The 15,893-nt window shown below is 47.2% G+C and overlaps 6 protein-coding genes; 3 read left to right on the top strand and 3 right to left on the bottom strand.

Annotated features, from left to right (window-relative positions):
- Positions 1–1,415, top strand: part of CNAG_03017 (transcription initiation factor TFIIF subunit alpha) — a 2,774-nt gene extending 1,359 nt beyond the window's left edge. Inside the window, exons 3-4 of the mRNA XM_012192892.1 lie at positions 1–175; positions 236–1,415. The exon at positions 1–175 is cut by the window's left edge and continues 137 nt beyond it. Coding sequence (XP_012048282.1) covers positions 1–175; positions 236–1,153 — 1,093 coding nt within the window. The 3' untranslated portion in view covers positions 1,154–1,415.
- A 545-nt stretch (positions 1,416–1,960) lies between these two features.
- On the top strand, positions 1,961–5,580 carry CNAG_03018 (nuclear protein). XM_012192893.1 has 9 exons: positions 1,961–2,090; positions 2,187–2,222; positions 2,297–2,386; positions 2,456–2,619; positions 2,668–3,091; positions 3,145–3,577; positions 3,625–3,779; positions 3,831–4,067; positions 4,123–5,580. The coding sequence occupies exons 1-9, from the start codon at positions 2,028–2,030 to the stop codon at positions 5,128–5,130; spliced, it is 2,610 nt and encodes an 869-aa protein (XP_012048283.1). The 5' UTR covers positions 1,961–2,027; the 3' UTR covers positions 5,131–5,580.
- On the bottom strand, positions 5,549–9,273 carry CNAG_03019 (long-chain acyl-CoA synthetase). XM_012192413.1 has 17 exons: positions 8,980–9,273; positions 8,894–8,927; positions 8,821–8,835; positions 8,666–8,734; positions 8,205–8,607; positions 7,856–8,151; positions 7,641–7,770; positions 7,418–7,558; positions 7,198–7,342; positions 6,986–7,099; positions 6,911–6,925; positions 6,826–6,848; positions 6,679–6,766; positions 6,588–6,622; positions 6,339–6,512; positions 6,010–6,282; positions 5,549–5,914 (listed from the first exon to the last, which is right to left on the bottom strand). Exons 1-17 carry the CDS (start codon positions 9,028–9,030, stop codon positions 5,737–5,739), a joined length of 2,184 nt encoding a protein of 727 aa, XP_012047803.1. The 5' UTR covers positions 9,031–9,273; the 3' UTR covers positions 5,549–5,736.
- An 881-nt stretch (positions 9,274–10,154) lies between these two features.
- On the bottom strand, positions 10,155–11,890 carry CNAG_03020 (hypothetical protein). XM_012192894.1 has 7 exons: positions 11,724–11,890; positions 11,535–11,640; positions 11,224–11,371; positions 10,960–11,132; positions 10,828–10,890; positions 10,556–10,771; positions 10,155–10,505 (listed from the first exon to the last, which is right to left on the bottom strand). The coding sequence occupies exons 1-5, from the start codon at positions 11,792–11,794 to the stop codon at positions 10,852–10,854; spliced, it is 537 nt and encodes a 178-aa protein (XP_012048284.1). The 5' UTR covers positions 11,795–11,890; the 3' UTR covers positions 10,155–10,505; positions 10,556–10,771; positions 10,828–10,851.
- A 113-nt stretch (positions 11,891–12,003) lies between these two features.
- Positions 12,004–13,953, top strand: CNAG_03021 (hypothetical protein). The gene is made up of 4 exons (XM_012192895.1): positions 12,004–12,308; positions 12,400–12,673; positions 12,728–13,278; positions 13,337–13,953. Exons 3-4 carry the CDS (start codon positions 12,824–12,826, stop codon positions 13,920–13,922), a joined length of 1,041 nt encoding a protein of 346 aa, XP_012048285.1. The 5' UTR covers positions 12,004–12,308; positions 12,400–12,673; positions 12,728–12,823; the 3' UTR covers positions 13,923–13,953.
- Positions 13,078–15,767, bottom strand: CNAG_03022 (hypothetical protein). XM_012192412.1 has 7 exons: positions 15,617–15,767; positions 15,456–15,557; positions 15,290–15,398; positions 14,840–15,235; positions 14,431–14,786; positions 13,977–14,376; positions 13,078–13,910 (listed from the first exon to the last, which is right to left on the bottom strand). Exons 1-6 carry the CDS (start codon positions 15,706–15,708, stop codon positions 14,259–14,261), a joined length of 1,173 nt encoding a protein of 390 aa, XP_012047802.1. The 5' UTR covers positions 15,709–15,767; the 3' UTR covers positions 13,078–13,910; positions 13,977–14,258.
- Between the last annotated feature and the right edge of the window lie 126 nt (positions 15,768–15,893).

Genomic DNA, 15,893 nt, shown 5'->3' with positions numbered 1-15,893 from the left:
GGAGTTTCGTGTGGCTAATGCCAATGTCGGTGACCGACCTCAGATTGATGCAGAAGACGACGAAGATGATCTCTTTGGAGACAAGTCACTTGATGATGAGGGTAAAAAGTTGAGGAAGATAATGAGAAGGAGGATGAGAGAAAATGGAGAGGATTATGATATAGATGATGAGTCGGTCAGTCATGCCGTGTGATGTCTTGCACAATTTCGAATGATGCTAACATTCTACATTCAGGACTCTGATTCGGACGATGAATCTACAACCAGCACTCAGAACAAGGAAAAAGAAAAGGAGAAGGACAAGGAAAAAGAAAAAGCCAAAGAAAAGGATGCTACCCGCAACCCTTCTCAACCGCCTTCGCGTCCCACTTCTCGTCCTCCCACCGCTCGCACATCGTCACCTTCCGGGTCTAATCTTCGCTACCCGAGCCCGAAAAAGGGCAAAGCCTCCACCGCCCCTCCTCCGGTCTCTGGCGCGTCTCTCATCGCCCAGCGCGCCACCTCACGAGGAGCTAGCCCTCGTCCTTCCACTCATGGAGGACATATTGCGGGTAGAGCCAGTAGCCCTCTTGGAAGGGCGCCCAGTCCCGCTGAAGGTCGTGGTCCTGGTGTCACCGGTCAGAGTCAGCCTGCGTCGAGGGCTACGAGTCCCGCTGTCAGAGGGAGCAGTCCCGCTTCGGGAGGTGGTGCAGCCACCGGAGGGGCCAGTCCTGCTTCTGGAGGACCATCAACGAGGGACGTATCCCCCGCTCCCCCTGCTGGTAGACCGTCCTCGAGAAAGGAAAACGCTGCAGTCCCATCATCGTCTTCGTCCGCGAAGCGTAAGTCATCACCTTCCGTTTCTACTCCATCCGCCGATGCACCTCCCCGACCGAAAAAACACAAGAAGACCGGTTCTCTTACCCCAGCGCCGGCACCGGAGGATATCCCTCCGTTCCCTGGTATGATCACCAAGCAGGACGTTTTGGGTTGGTTCCAACGAAACAAGAAGAAGGCTGTTCCTATGAATGAGGCGATTGGAGCATTCAGAAAGAGGATTGTGGATGCTGGGCCTAATAGGGATGCCAACCAGAAGTTGTTCTTGGGGTGGATTAGGATGGTGGCTGATCAGGAGAACGGGAACTTGAGTTTGAAGCCCGAATTTAGACAGTAGTGATCATGCGAGGGCACTTTATCTATCGTCACAACCATATCATCATGTAGATGTATTTGTAGGCAAGTCAAGCCGTTTGTCATTCTGCTCACCATCGCCTCAGCTGCACTGTAAACTTCTTGGTCTACCTTGTCGTTGATTTGATCCAACATTCTAGTGACCGGCGATGTCCTCGACGCTTTGGATTTTACTTTCTTGTGATCTTGACTTTTGACTTGTTATTCGTATCTTTAGGCACACAGTTAGTCACCAACATTGTTAGCGCCAAAAAGGAAGAAAGAGGAGGTTATTCGAACGACTTTTCACGATATTTTGAATTGTTTTCACTTTCTATGCTCAGTGCTGGGGACTTGCTACTGGTAAAGCCTAGAATTATAAACAGAAGATAGTTCAAAGGAAGGTGCTAATTACAATACCGTGTACTGATGAGCCGTTTTATTTAATTAGCAGGTTTGTTACGTATTTCGTGATTTGTTCACTAGAAAATGATTTCGTTGTCTGCCCTTCGACTTATACCCCCCTCCGCAGCCCATTCTCACCACGCTCCTGGGAATTTCCGGCGCTTCTGATTCTTTTCGTTCTTCGCATTCCATATACATAAATATGTAGATTTCATTATGCTGCAAACAGAGAATGCTTATTACACTTCGGCTCATCATCGTCGGCTATAACCGCGAAAGGTTAGAAGATGAAATTGCGTGGCCCCGCCGGGATACGACGATTTGGCAAAAATAATTGGCGATCTGGAACTTTTTCCCCCGCGGCTGTAGTCGCGGGGTATGCCGAATGAGTCGGGCCAAGCACAACTGATATCCCCATCTTCATACATCTTTCTTAACCGTATAAGCAAAAACATGCGCCAGTTATACGCAAAATGAGCAACGACGAGAGCAAGGAAACCCAGCAGCAAGCACCTCTTAAGAGGAGACGTATCACTGTGAGTCCACCACCTTAGAGTTATTATCGGGTGGCCGGGTTATTTTTGGGGAAAAAAGTGTCATATGGCATGTATAACTGACGCATTGCTATGCAGAGGGCGTGTGATAGGTGTCATAGAGGCGGTATCCGTGTATGTTTAGGGATCTTCTTCAGTATCAAACGCTGTGAATTGCTGACTGATGGCGGATGTCCGATATCGCGCAGTGTGCATCCAGTTCAAACCCGTCGGTATGCGCACCATGCGCAGACTTTGGTTCAGAATGCACTTACAACAGGCCTATGAAACGGCGCGGTGTGAGCTATTGTCCTCTACAAGTCCCTTGATGAATATATGACTGACAGATGCTGCTATCATTGATGCAGCCTCCGCCTTCGAAAGCGCGTGAAAGTCATGGGTCGTCGTCAGGCATCGCTCTGACAAGGTGGACACTTCCTTTACCGAGCGATAACTGGATATACCGAGAGGTGGCCTCTCACGCACAAATAGAAACGCTCGTTGAGGCGTACTACGCTATTGTGTACCCAATGTAAGTCAGAATAACCTTCCGTCACATTTCCGACTGACCAATGGAAAGTTACCCAATGTTCCACTGGCCAACATTCACAGCAAATATCCGCCGTCGAGTTTACACCACGTATCCAGCCTTCCACGCCCTGACAATGTCGGTATGCGCCATCGCTTCCGCTCGTCTTCGTGATGGCGCTGTTCCTTCGCCAAATTCTAGCACCCCAACCTCCGACTCACCGCCTCCTACATCGGAGACTTTTTACCAAGCTGCCGTAGCCTCGTACCCTCGAGATATCACCACCGCTTCAGACTTCGACTACAAAAGGGCCAAGCCTTTGTTGGCGACTCTGGCCATCCAGTATGGTCAGATCCCGGCTGTTCATGCGCATATCGGCGACTATATGACGCTTTGTGCTATTGATGGATTCCATAATGAGTCGAGATGGCCGAATGACTTAAACGAGATTGAGGTGCAAGAGCGTCGTCGCTTGGTCAGTACCAATTTATCATGTCCGCTTAATACGCGTGCTGACACTTTTTGTAGTTCTGGCTCGCATATCAGCTTGACGTATACGCCGCGACAACTTGGGGAGCTATTATCCGTCATCGTGAATCACAGTCCACCGTTTTGTATCCAGCCGAAGTCTACTCGGACGAAGAAATAACCCCTACAGGTATTGTAAAATCTGTCAACCCAGCTCATCCCGTATCATTCTGGCGAGGATGGAATTTTGTTGTCGACTTGTACCGTATTCTCGAACATGCTGTTACGAGGTTGAGGGCGAGGAACCACACTTTTGACGCTGGTAATCAGATTGCCGCTTTGTTTTCAGAAGGTCGAGTGGGGTCGGGGACAGAGTTGAAGCCAGGCGATTTGTTGCTTCTTGTGGAGAGACTGTACCGTGCCTTGCCTCCAGAGCTAAGAGCCACGAGTGAGATGACGGGGGATGTTGAAACAGATCGTTATGGTTTCCAAGGTGAGTCTTCAAAGATGCGAAAACATCGACGCTGACAAGAAAGACAGCCGCAAACATTCTTGTCACAATGCAGACCATGAAGATGGTTGTTGCAGGTATGGCCGAATGGTCCGTCGAACAACGCTGTTCCATTGCCGGCGAACTTTTAGATGCGTTCGCGACGGTACCTAGAGCATACATCCAGGCTATCAGCACTCCTCTTGTAGGTCATCACGATATGCCGCTAAGTCAGTCTGCTTACTTTGGGGAATAGCTGCATCATCTTGCTGGCGTTGGTCATCTACTTGCTTCCATCATTCACTCTCCCCTTTCTCCCGCTGCTTACTTGCACGTTCGCACCGTACTTCTCTCCATGGCCGACCTCTTGTCCTCACTTGAGTCACATCTGACTTCCACTGGAGGCATTGCCCCTAAGTTGAGAGAGCACGTGGAAAGGATTGATAGATACATGACCAGTGCGACGGAGAGTAATGGCAAGCTGGTTACTATCGTGAGTATCTTGGCCTACATTCTTTGGGCATGTGATATTAAGGCATGTGTAATAGGCATCCACCATTCATGACGCGCAAACAAGACAACATCTAGCTACTCCTCACCATGCTAAAGCTACAACACCCGCCATTCCCTTCCCTTTGGGCAACATCGGCGCCGTTTCGGGAACTGCGGGCAATGTAGCTGGTACAGGTAGCTCGGGCATGAGCACTGGCACAAATTCATCAAATGTTCGTACTACTTCAAGACCGTCCATGAGCGCCAACGCGGATGTCTATAATCCGAGCCCGCTAGGAAATGCCAATGCGGAGTTTCAACTTAAGCCTAGTGCTACGTCTTCCTCCAGCTCTTTACCCGTACCTCATCTTTCCCAACCACCAGCATCTCACATCCAAAACACCATTTTACCTACAAGTTCATCCTCTGTCCCGCGGCCAATGCATCTCCCATTCGGAGGTATTGGGGGTGGTGTAGGTGACATTGGTGCTGGCGAGAGTCTTCAAAGACGTGAGCCTTCAGTAATTACACCTAGCTCGTCTCGTTCTTCCCGCTCTACGCCACCACAGTTCTCACCCAGGTTTGTGGATACTTCATTGGTCTCGCACCCCGTCCCTCCGCCATCTATTGGACAGCCTCAAGGCAATTTGTCCGATTTACCGCTACCTCTTCAACCTTCTCATTCTCAAAACCAATCCCAAGGCCGTACACCGCACAACCAATCTCAACCACTGGTTGAAAGTCCTTTCCATCTGACGATATCAAACTTCCCGCCCGAATCCCAGCAGCCAGCGTACCAATTGCCCGATGATCTATTTGTAGATTGGCCATTCTTATTCAATGAGTTTGGGTTCCAAGGGGACGCGTTTGATTTCTTAAGCTCGAGTATCGGCGGCGGTGGAGGGGGCACTGGCGGTGAGGGTGCGGGTGCAGGTGTATTCGATGGCGTTCAGGCAGGAGCTAGTGGTAGTACACTGCCGGTCGGTAATTTCGGTAGGGCAGCTGTGACTGGGAATGGTGGAGGCAGGATACCACCCGGACTCGAGGGCGCGAACCTCCAATAAAGCACGAGAAGATAAAACAAGGAATACCCCTTTTTGTCTCCTTAGTTCTCTCTATTTTGGGTTCATGTTTGAATAGATATTCTCCTGATACTCGCATCCCTTGTTCCTTTCATACCTTAGGGAAAGAATTCTATATTTTCAATATACCTCCTGTCCATTACAGGAATAATCCAATCACTCCTTGGGGTTATATTCACTCAATAGAATGTTACGACATTAAGTTGATGCTCCCAATAATACAATAATAGAATCGCAGATGATGTAAATATTTTGGTTTTTTGGGTTACAAGAAGTTGTGATATTGCGTTTGCGCGCTCTTGTAGCATTCCATCTGGCGCCTGTCATCATGGCATCGCGTATATTTCTCTAGTTTTTTTTTTTATTGCCGTCCTATGGTTAAGCATGCCAAAGAAAGGGGCGGAAAAACCTTAATGAATGCATATCCTTGCAGAGCCTTGCAGCGGAAGATGAGATGCAGTAATACATGATTCATTTTTGACCAAAACATACTACCCAGCTTTCGTTCGTTTCTTTCTTCATTGTGCAGTACAATCGTGTCGTACATGTTAGTGCTAACCTGCTTGCAACAATTTCCTAACGGTGACCCTACAGCCTCGCCTCTCTCAAAGCCTCCGCTGCCTCCTCTTCCCCTCGTTCATATGCCTCCTCAATCTCCTTTGCGTAAATTTTGGCAGCGATGTTACGCTTCACCTTGAAAGTTGGGGTAACGATATCTTCCGGGAATGGCTTGAGAGTGAGGTGTACACCCTTGATCATCTCGAAGCTATATCATTCTTTATCAGCTCTTCCCTCTCCAACGCATCCCCCTAGGACGAGGAAGCAGGGAAAAAAGGGACGAGAATGGGGAAAAAGACTTACCCATTCAGCTTGTTCTGCCTAGCCGTCTTACCTAAAATCTTGAACACCGCTTTCCTGACCTTCTTACTCTTCGCGGCTTCTTCCAAACTGGGCAAATCATCCGACGGCACATTTTTGTTCAGTATCTTGCTGACGAGGTTTGATGTTTGCTGTGGGTCGAGGATAGCGATAGCGATAAGGGACGAGCGAGTGGAATCGCCGTGGACAAGGAATGAGGCGAAAAGGGGATCGAGAGCGTAGAGCCCTTCGAGTTTTTCCAATGCCACGTATTCACTGCACTGGCCAGTCAGCAAGGATTGTATAAAAAGAGAAGAGACGAAATGACTTACCCTTGGCTGAGCTTGACCACATTCTTGAGACGATCCACAATCTTCAGCCTACCGGCAGAATCAATCTCACCAATGTCTCCAGTATGGAACCATCCATCTTCATCGATAGATTCCTTGGTGGCTTTGGGGTTGTGGAGATATCCAGGGCTGATGTTGAGACCTTTAAGACATACTCTGATGGGCAATGCCAAAAGTTAGCGAATTGTGGTCGACAGATAAACAGAGTGAGCAAGCGAATTGTAAACGTACTCTCCTCGAGGGTTGGGAAGGTCTGTTGCAGTATACTGATTCGCGAAACTGCATGAGCATCTTTCTATGCCTGGTGAAATGATGAACTTACTCCCATGTCGGGAACATCAACAAGTTTGACGTCGTTACAGGGCTGTAAACGACCGCAAGTACCAGGTCCTCCTACATCCCAAGGAATTCTTTGACCCAAAAGTTATCAGTTTCAACCCACTTAATCATAAGTTATGATATTTCTTACCCAACAGAACAGGTGCCAACAGTCTGTGATAAGAAGAAAAAGTAAATATGCGAGCTCATGCCAATCTTGGATACAAAATTCTTACCTCTGTCATTCCGAACTATGGAGAGCATCGTTAGCATAAGCGGGCCCAGCATCCTCGGCCAAAAAAGAAACTCACTCCTTGGACAACTTCACAGCTCAGGACAACCTTGAGCATTTCATGCACGTCCTTCCTCAATGGCGCAGCTCCTGACCCGATAAACACCAATCGACCGCCCAACAAGGCCCTTATCTGCAAAGCCACCATCATCAGTACAGAGGTCGTTACAACCACACGACGCTGGACTCTGAGAGTGGAGTCGTACTAGCGATTTTTTTCCCTTTACTCACTTTTCGGAAAACAAGGGCGTCATAAATTGGATGAGTGACTTCACCTGTTTCTCTCCAGTTTGCGAGTTTGGTGTTAACTGCTTTAGTAAGCAGGGCCCCTTTGAGACCGCCACTATTCATCTGCTCCTTTACAGCTGCGTGGATACTATTCCATTCCCCATTCTCAATTAGCTCCTCCACTTCTGTTTTAAAACACCTGATGCTAAGGATTAGTACTTACCGGTTCCACATACGTGGTACACCGACCATGAAATGAGGTTTGATAAGCTGAGCATCTTCAAGTAGTTTTGTAGGATCTCCTCTGGTGAATCCGATGGTACCACCGCCATACATGACGACAATCTCGGCGAACCGTTCATAGCTAATTACCAAGATGAGTTTGAGTATGCCAGCAGGTATTTCGGAAGGTGGGAGAGGGAAGAGGAGGATGCGAGGATGCTTACATGTGGCTGAGAGGGAGGAAAGAGAGAAACATCCAGGATTTGTTGATCAAGCCTGGATTGACACCCTTTCCATTGGAGATGGTTGCAGAAAGGACGTTTTCTGTGGTAAGCACTACTCCCTTCGGATCACCTATTATCACAACATCCGTTAATGCTTGCCATCAAAAAAGTGAAAAAAGATGAGGAAAATAAAAATAAAAGGAGAATAAACGTACCAGTGGTCCCACTGGTATAGCTAATCGTACAAATCCTGTTCAGGTCAAGCTCCTCTTCCCCCTCTTCTGGTCCGGGTTTACAAGGCGCTTGAGCCCCCCTGGCTTCCAGCTCGTCCATTGTGAAGAACTCTACGTTAACCGAAGCCGCCCACTGGTTGAGCAATACTCTTTCCGAAGTAGGTAGAGGATCCATAGAAACGATTACTCGCAAAGAAGGGCAGAGAGGGGCAATCTTGAGAAGCGAGGGAAGGTGATTCTGCGAAGCCACAATGATAGGTAAGGGACAGTGATTGGTTCTGTTGTTTGATGAGCACACCCCGTGCTTGTCAAGAAAGAGGTGTTGACCTACATATACCTCGCGACATCCGGACCCAAGGTTTCGTAAAGACTAACGCCTACCAGCCCATAAGCATGGCAGGCTAAATCCATAATTTGCCAGTCTTCCCTATTACCACTCCAAACACCTACGGCCCAGCCTCTTCTTGCTCCGCCCTTTCGCCTATTTTCATCCCCGTAGAATGGAACACCAGGATGTTTGATTTCAGGGGGAGAGATGTCCCCGGAAGTTGGGTTTCGAAGACGACCTTCGCGCTCGAGAGCAAGGAGGGCAGATCCAAAGTTGTTACGCCTAGTCTGGACTGTGGCGTAAGATGTAGGGACTAGGGTGTCGGTCCATACAGGCTCAAGGGGTGTGGAGGATGGATGAAGGGCTCGGCGGACAAAGAGAGGATGGTCTGGGTTTTTTTTAACAGCTAAAGATGGCTGGTATGAGTTGTGCGTAATGGAGGGATTCTATTCATGTCGACCTACAGTCCTCGAACAGCTGGAAAAGGGTACGCGGCTCGCCAGGAGCCGTCAGGATAGACCTGTTAAAGAAGGCTGAAACAAAGGAGATGCGTTAGCGCTGCTTGCACGAGGCCCTCTCGTCCTGTGCTCTTAAGCTCGCAGTTTTCTGATTGACATACAGTTTGTGAATACGCCTGTACGATGTCAACATCAGTTTACTGACACGCGTCACAACTCTTTTGCTGCACATACCACTCTGTCCGTCTTTACGTGTTCCAGGGATCTCCTGTAGATTCAACATCAGTTGATTATCCTCTTTCGTCCGCGATTCGACGTACATGGTCCTGTCTGTTCAGGTCAATATTCGGGGGAAGGGGTTCTAGGGGCATGCTGCGGCGGGTTAGGGCAGAATACAGAAAAGCAAGAGTATAACCAAAGTATACCAGATGGCAGTGCAAAGGGGCAAAGTCGACAAGTGCGGCGCGATCTTTTTAAGTTATTTCTATAGGTGCCGGTTATTCACCCGTTGTCTTTATCCGGGGCCTATGAGCGTCATACAGCATCTTCTGGCGGGGCTGTTTACCAGGAACGAGAACCTGCGAAGCATGCTGGGCGCTGGAGGAACATCGTCCGGGGGCAATTATTTATTACTGGCATAAAGCCATGCACACGCATCCTTGGTCACCTGGAAACAGTCCGCCCGGGTCGGAATACTGCGTCGCGGCCGTCTTCTTCGGGCGCCCGTGATCCTTACACTTGCTCCAGGCATTTTGCAACCTCCATTATCCCACAAGTATAATTGGATATTCGCGCCCTATCAGCCACGGTTCTAATATGGAACTCCGCTTAATCTAAGTAATAAGCTAATTAAGGATCAAGAAAGCAGTGATCACGACGTGTCAACGAAGGATCTATGCCTGTTGTTCGGGCCTGATGCTTACATCATCCATCCCATCATTGCGATGATGCGGTGGTGGATCACGACCCCTACCAGAGTACGGCTGGGTAGTCTTCTGCACGACTTGCATAGCTCGATGGACGTAAATAACCTTTTAGCAAACGCGCGTCGCCGTTATTATACTGTCTGGTGACTGATTTCTCTTGACTCGACCATCGATGCCGCACCCTACTTCCAGTCTTTTATCAACATATCAACCGACTTCCTCCATTTATACTCTTTAACCTTTATGGTCTATCTCCCTCTCCCTTCCAAACTGTTTTCAGTCCGGTTGCCTACATCATTATTTTACCCATTTGAATCGGCGTCTCGTCCAATCGTTATTCCCCGAAAAAACTAGTGCCGAGAAGTCAGGCAGGTTCAAGAGGCCCACATTTTGTATTACTTCCAACATAGGCCTAATCACTCTCAATATAAAAAAGGGATTCTCAGCAATGGAAGATCTCATAGAAGAGCCCGACGAGGGAAAAAAATCAAATGATAGTAGAGGGACTCTCACTCAACCTTCGTTGATGTCTCAAAGCTTGATGTCGCCGACATCATTAATCGATGCTTTCATGGGTACACCGTCATATCGTCACATCATTCCATCGTCTCATTTATCGTAGCTGTAAGGTGGACCCTTCGTGCCCAAGACTGCTTCACCGTAAAATGAAGCCGTCGCTCATTTTCAATAAAGCGCTTTTATATATCTCTGTGTGTTCTACATGTCATCGCCATGGCTGATAGTTATCTCCAGAGGCGTAAATATAAAGATAACGGATTGGCACTGGGGATCCTCCTAATGATTAAATTGAAGGCTATACAGAACGCGACCAACCGAGTCAATCTGAATAGCAAAGTTAAGGACAACGGCGATGAAGGTTAATATTGTAAACAAAACGATGCATTGCGGCTACGATCTAGCTGCAAGTTTGGTCAACATTGGAATTCTTAACTGGAAACAGTCAACTTACCAATGTGATTTCTCCTCCGTTGTTTGTTTATTTGTAGGAAATACATGTACGAATTTTCTTCGTAAAAGGATACGACCTCATCACAGATGTCGAGGCATTTCAAAGATTGATTAAAAATTATCTTTCCTTTTAGCAGAATCTGATCATAATCTTGAACAATGTCGGAGGAAAACCGGACGAAATAGGTTTGTTTTGGCACAAGGATGTTCTATCTCTCTATGCAATCCATAAGCTTTGACTTATCAATCTCATGGCGCTAAATAGACACTTACCCTTTTTGGCATGTCCCAAGATCCCTAACCAATAAATCTAAAGTTGGAGCTATGCACAGCATACTGAAACAACCTTCATCAGTCCTATACTCCAAAACAACAGATGTAGTGAGAAAGCAAAAGTTTATTCACCCTCGGCTGCATCCCTTCCTCCTGCCCGATCACTTTCAACATGAACATCTCATGGAACTTTCTAGGCATATCCCTCTCTTGTGGCTTATCGTTCGATGACTGAAGTACTGCGGGACCATGGAGCACGGAACCAGTGACGTTTATGATCAACGATGGTGCCGAGCCTTCTTCAGCTACGAATTAGAACAGTGGCAAATACATTTGCCGTCAACGTCAGCAATAGTTTTGCGTAAAAAGGGGCTAAGAGCCTATAAAAAGACATACAGGCGACAGGATGACAGTCAAGCGTCTGAAGGTCATGTCTGCTCAGAGGCATAGAACGAAGAAATTCGGCGAAAGCGGTAGGTTCGGAAGATATAGGGTTACCATTCCAGATGATCTTGGAGGATGGGAGGTAAAGAATTGGGATTTCCTATATTCATCAGTCTCTATCAGCTGCCTGTTTCTTTGATTATGACAAAAAGCTTGTTGAAATTTGGGAAGTGAGGACAGGACCATAACAACAAAGAATTCCCCTTTGTCTGCTTTTATTTATACCCCTACTCGCAAATACAAGAAGAAACTGCAAAACCAACCTCAGCTCGCCTCGACGGTTCATCATACGCCTCATAGTAGATTTGGCAGAATGCGATAGCTCCATGTGCCGCAGCATCGATAGCCAACGGACCCCATGACTGCGTCCTGTAGAAAAAAAGTGAGAGAAGATTAGCAGTCAATTACTAAAGAGTGGTGGTGGAGGTGGAGGAGCGACGAAATGGGCTTACGCTGGTGTGACGCTTGTGGATATGCCAATTTGAGAGGAGGGGGGTATGGTTGATGGTGTTATAGAAGCCATCCTTATGTTGTTCTTTCTAAAAAGCCTGAGAAATGGAGAAAAAAGAAACGAGTCAATGACGAAGAGCAGGATTTTGACTTTCCAGACGGCACGAAGTTGGCGACGTAGATGTGAATTATTATTGAGTGATGAAGAACAACATTTGGCTCCATATTCGGCAATCGCCGCATTCTATCATCTCTTTATTTCCTCGTTCAAAGACTCAAGTTGCCGAACGAATTTTTAATATCGTCTCTTGTGTCCGGCTCCCGAATGCTCCTTGCTGCTCATTCTACACTGCTAACCGTCTATCACGCAGTTGAGGGATGTATAGTCAATGCTTAGGCTCCTGGCGGCCATAAGCTCAAGCTCTCCAGGAGGGCGCTTGGACGCCCATGCGATCATCAAATCGTCCACGCAGCATACAGCAGGCCCCACACACATTCGCGTATGAACCACACAGCAACATTAACCACCCCAATTCCTTAGACACATTGCCTCCATCCTTCTCCATTACTGGTGTCGTGCTGAAGAGGTGCGTATTTCCGCGCTTATCGCTTTACAGGGTAAAGGAGGTCATAAAGCCGTGTCTTTTTGTCTATTTACTAACAATTCATTCATTAAAGGGTTCAAAGGGTAAGACGAAGGGGCATTCAGTCCAGTTGAAATTCTCTCATCAAAATTACACAAATCTGTATCTTATTGTTCTTGCATAGGCCAACGAAACAATGCACCACTGTGTCTTAGGAAAGGACCCTCACATCGTGCATTGCCCTACACATGGACATATATATATCTACTTGCCAGAGCGAACCGTGGCAGCCATTTTCCTCACTTCTCTTTTCCTGAGGCAGGTCCTCTTTATCGACATACCGTATTGTAACGAAGGTGACGAAAAAGGTAACGAACCTGAGTATACGTATACGATTCATAACGAACAGTGACGACCCTTAGCCGTATTGTACGCTCTCTGTTGATCAGATAGTGCGACATCACTTTACCAAAGGGCCCTCGACTTGCCTATCGACACAGCTATCATAGAGTAATACCATGGCGTCCAATTTTCAGGAAGCCCCAACTTCGGATTCCGATTCAGAGCGTACCGTTTACGATCGCCCAAACCGAACAAGTCAAACAGGTCGGGCAGAATCTGGCCATGACTCGAGGAGTGAAATATTTTTTCCATATACAGCCCCTTTCTCTTCCATCATACCAGCTCTTACTTCTCCTGCCCAACGGCCACAAGTAGCCTCACTTCAGCCCCTAAAAGAAACCAGATGGCAAAGGCCACCCTTCCTCCCCACCCTTAATGCCCAACCTCGGCTAGTTTCTCTCATTGTCGTTTTGACTCTTTTATCTGGAGGGTTGATAGCTGGCTGGGTCGTTTTTGTCATTCACCAGAATCACATAATGGTAGGGGAAGAGTCGCCTAATAATGATGGGAAGGATGATGACCAGGAACTAAATCCTTTGATTCTATTCGTTGATGCTGTTTTCATCATCTTGTATGTCTTTCTCTTTCTCTTGATCACTGGAAAAACTCTGAATTGACCTCCTTTTCAGTATAATCGGGACAATCTCCGTCCTTTTACTGCTCATTTATCGTTTCTCCACCCAATTCCGTCCCCCACCTTCCCCATCATCTACAACATCCAATCCACTCGATTTCCTTCCTGAATGGTGTCGTACATCTCTACCTGCCTTACCTACTCACCGCGAAGTGGTGACTGGTCCCAGCGATATCACTCGCCATGAACTAGAAATGACTCTACCTGCTTACGAGGATAACAGGAATAATGGGGTGTTGATGCAAAGCCAGAGTCATGAAAATGCTGAGGATCGCGGCCATAGTGGTGTATCTGGGGCCGTGACACATGTCGAGGGTATCGCCAGGCAAATGCTCTCGCGAGGGCAAGGGTTGACGAGCTACGAGATGTCAGAGCAGGTGCTGGCTACTGCGCATCGTCAGCGTCAGATCCAAGCTGAACCTCGATCCTCTTCTTTGAACGTCATCGTGGAGGTTGAATCTGTCATTATAAACATGGAAGATATCAAAGAGAGAAAGAGTGTCGAAGTAGAGGAGGGGGTTGGGAACGGCGTTGAGGAAGAAGAGAAGAAGGATGAGATTGAGGTTTGGCTGGGAGTATAAGTGTCACAGCAATAGGATCAGTACGTAGATATTATGCAACGATTGCCACCTCACATTGCGCTATAATTAAAAACTTCATTCACGGCTGCTCACTTCGTTAACCTTTTGCCCGTCATGACTATACATTTGCGTTTCAGCGTAATCCCACTAGCTTTGTGAAACATCATTCGTTCATAGATACTGTAGATGCGTATGCATGATTTGTCAATTTTATAGTCCTATAATACATTTTCTAGCGATATATCAGCAACAGTACCGTAGCTAGTTAAAACCATCACTTGGCGATCATTTACAGTGACGATGTTTTGAATGTAAATTTGTTTTCCCAACTTTTGTTCAAACAACGGACAAAATCTCGCGTACTCCTTGCCGTAAGAAAGTAAGGTTGTATTCAATCGTACCTCTTCGCGCTTGCCATGTCTCTGTCCGCAACAACACTACCAACGCGAGATATCTTTTATAATCGTTTACATCAGCCATGGTTCTCGGCTTCTGAGAAAATACGCACGGAGTGAATTGCCACATGGCTAGGGTGGTGCTCGGCAGTAACCTCGTTGATTGTGTCATCCAGGGGGCATCAGGATCTTCGTCATCCCACCATCCTCTCGGTTCATCATCTTCCTCTTCTTCATCGTCCTCATCTTCATCTCCGTCTTCCCCCTTTTCCTCTTCGCCATCCTCTTCGTTCTCTTCGTCTATGGATGGCCTCTGGGAGATGGCCTTGTAGAGACTCTGGAACTGTAGGAATGAAGAAAGGTATTCAGTCACTTGCTCTGTTAATTCATCTGTTCGGTGCCGGTTATCAGTCGCGAGGATGACCCTGGAGTTCATGTCGAACAAGAACGTGTTATCGGTGCTAGAGTGCTATATGACAAGTTGGCTATGGAGAAAAGCGGGTAAAAGGAGAAAGGACATACTGAAGAGAAGTCCAGTAACAACGCTTCAACAGCTGACAACATTTCCATACTTCCTTGTATGACCTTGCTCCAAGCAGCTCTAAGAGACACATCATGCGCACTCGTCATGCTATAGACGACCTCCGGTATCAACTGGTTTATGATCATCCCTATGGTCGAGGGATCATCCAGATCAAGGTTGTTGGGGGCGTATGCTTGCAAATCGCCATATCTGAAATCCTCAATTTCCTCTGCCGTCGTTCGTTGGATCTCGGCGTAGTTCTCACCACGGTAGTCTTCAGAAAGCATCTCAGCTTTGTGGATGAACATGTGGAAACGTATCTCGGGGTTGGAAAGATAAGCTCGGACCATAATGTGGACGAATTTCCGGATTGAATCGTGGTAAGAGTCGTCTTGCTGAGGCATTGTGAGCGACAAAGCCAAACAGTATATCTCTAGACTGATACTTACTTGCATGTCTAAGACGTAGACAATCGTAGAGAATGTGCTCAGCGGCACTTCGAGTTGGTCAATTTCGAAGTTGGATGGTGTATCCCATATTTGCAAAGGCACAATCGAGCTGGTTGTACATTCTTATTAGCGCGGCCTTATCTTCCAACTTTTGATCCGAGCATACTCGTAGTCAATCTGCTCAATTTTTTGGGTCACGCCAAAGTGTGGAACTTCTACTGCCGGAACTTGTTGGAACACAGTCTTAATGCATGATGTCTTGCCAGCCCTATAAGTAATCGAGAGATTAGCGCCGTTGGTCTATTTGTAGACGAGAAGTGTACCCACTTTCTCCATCCAAGAACAAGGATCTTTTGGCGAAGACTATCATCCTCTTGATGCTTTTGAGGATCTTCTGTATTGCTGTTACTTCTGGACATGATTGGTTATTAAAATAAGAAGACGAAATGGAATGTCAACAATGAGAAATGTATAGACGCTTCTTCCGTCGTTCGACGCGAGCAGGCACTCGAGCCGGCGACCAGATAGATAACTGACTTCGGATGTTAATTAAAGGTACAATAATTCCTAATTTATTTTTAACCGCGTTTATAAAGGTTGTTTG

Source organism: Cryptococcus neoformans, chromosome 3 (assembly GCF_000149245.1).
Source record: "Cryptococcus neoformans var. grubii H99 chromosome 3, complete sequence".
Classification (NCBI taxonomy): domain Eukaryota; kingdom Fungi; phylum Basidiomycota; class Tremellomycetes; order Tremellales; family Cryptococcaceae; genus Cryptococcus; species Cryptococcus neoformans.
This window is presented reverse-complemented; position numbering and strand designations above follow the sequence as displayed.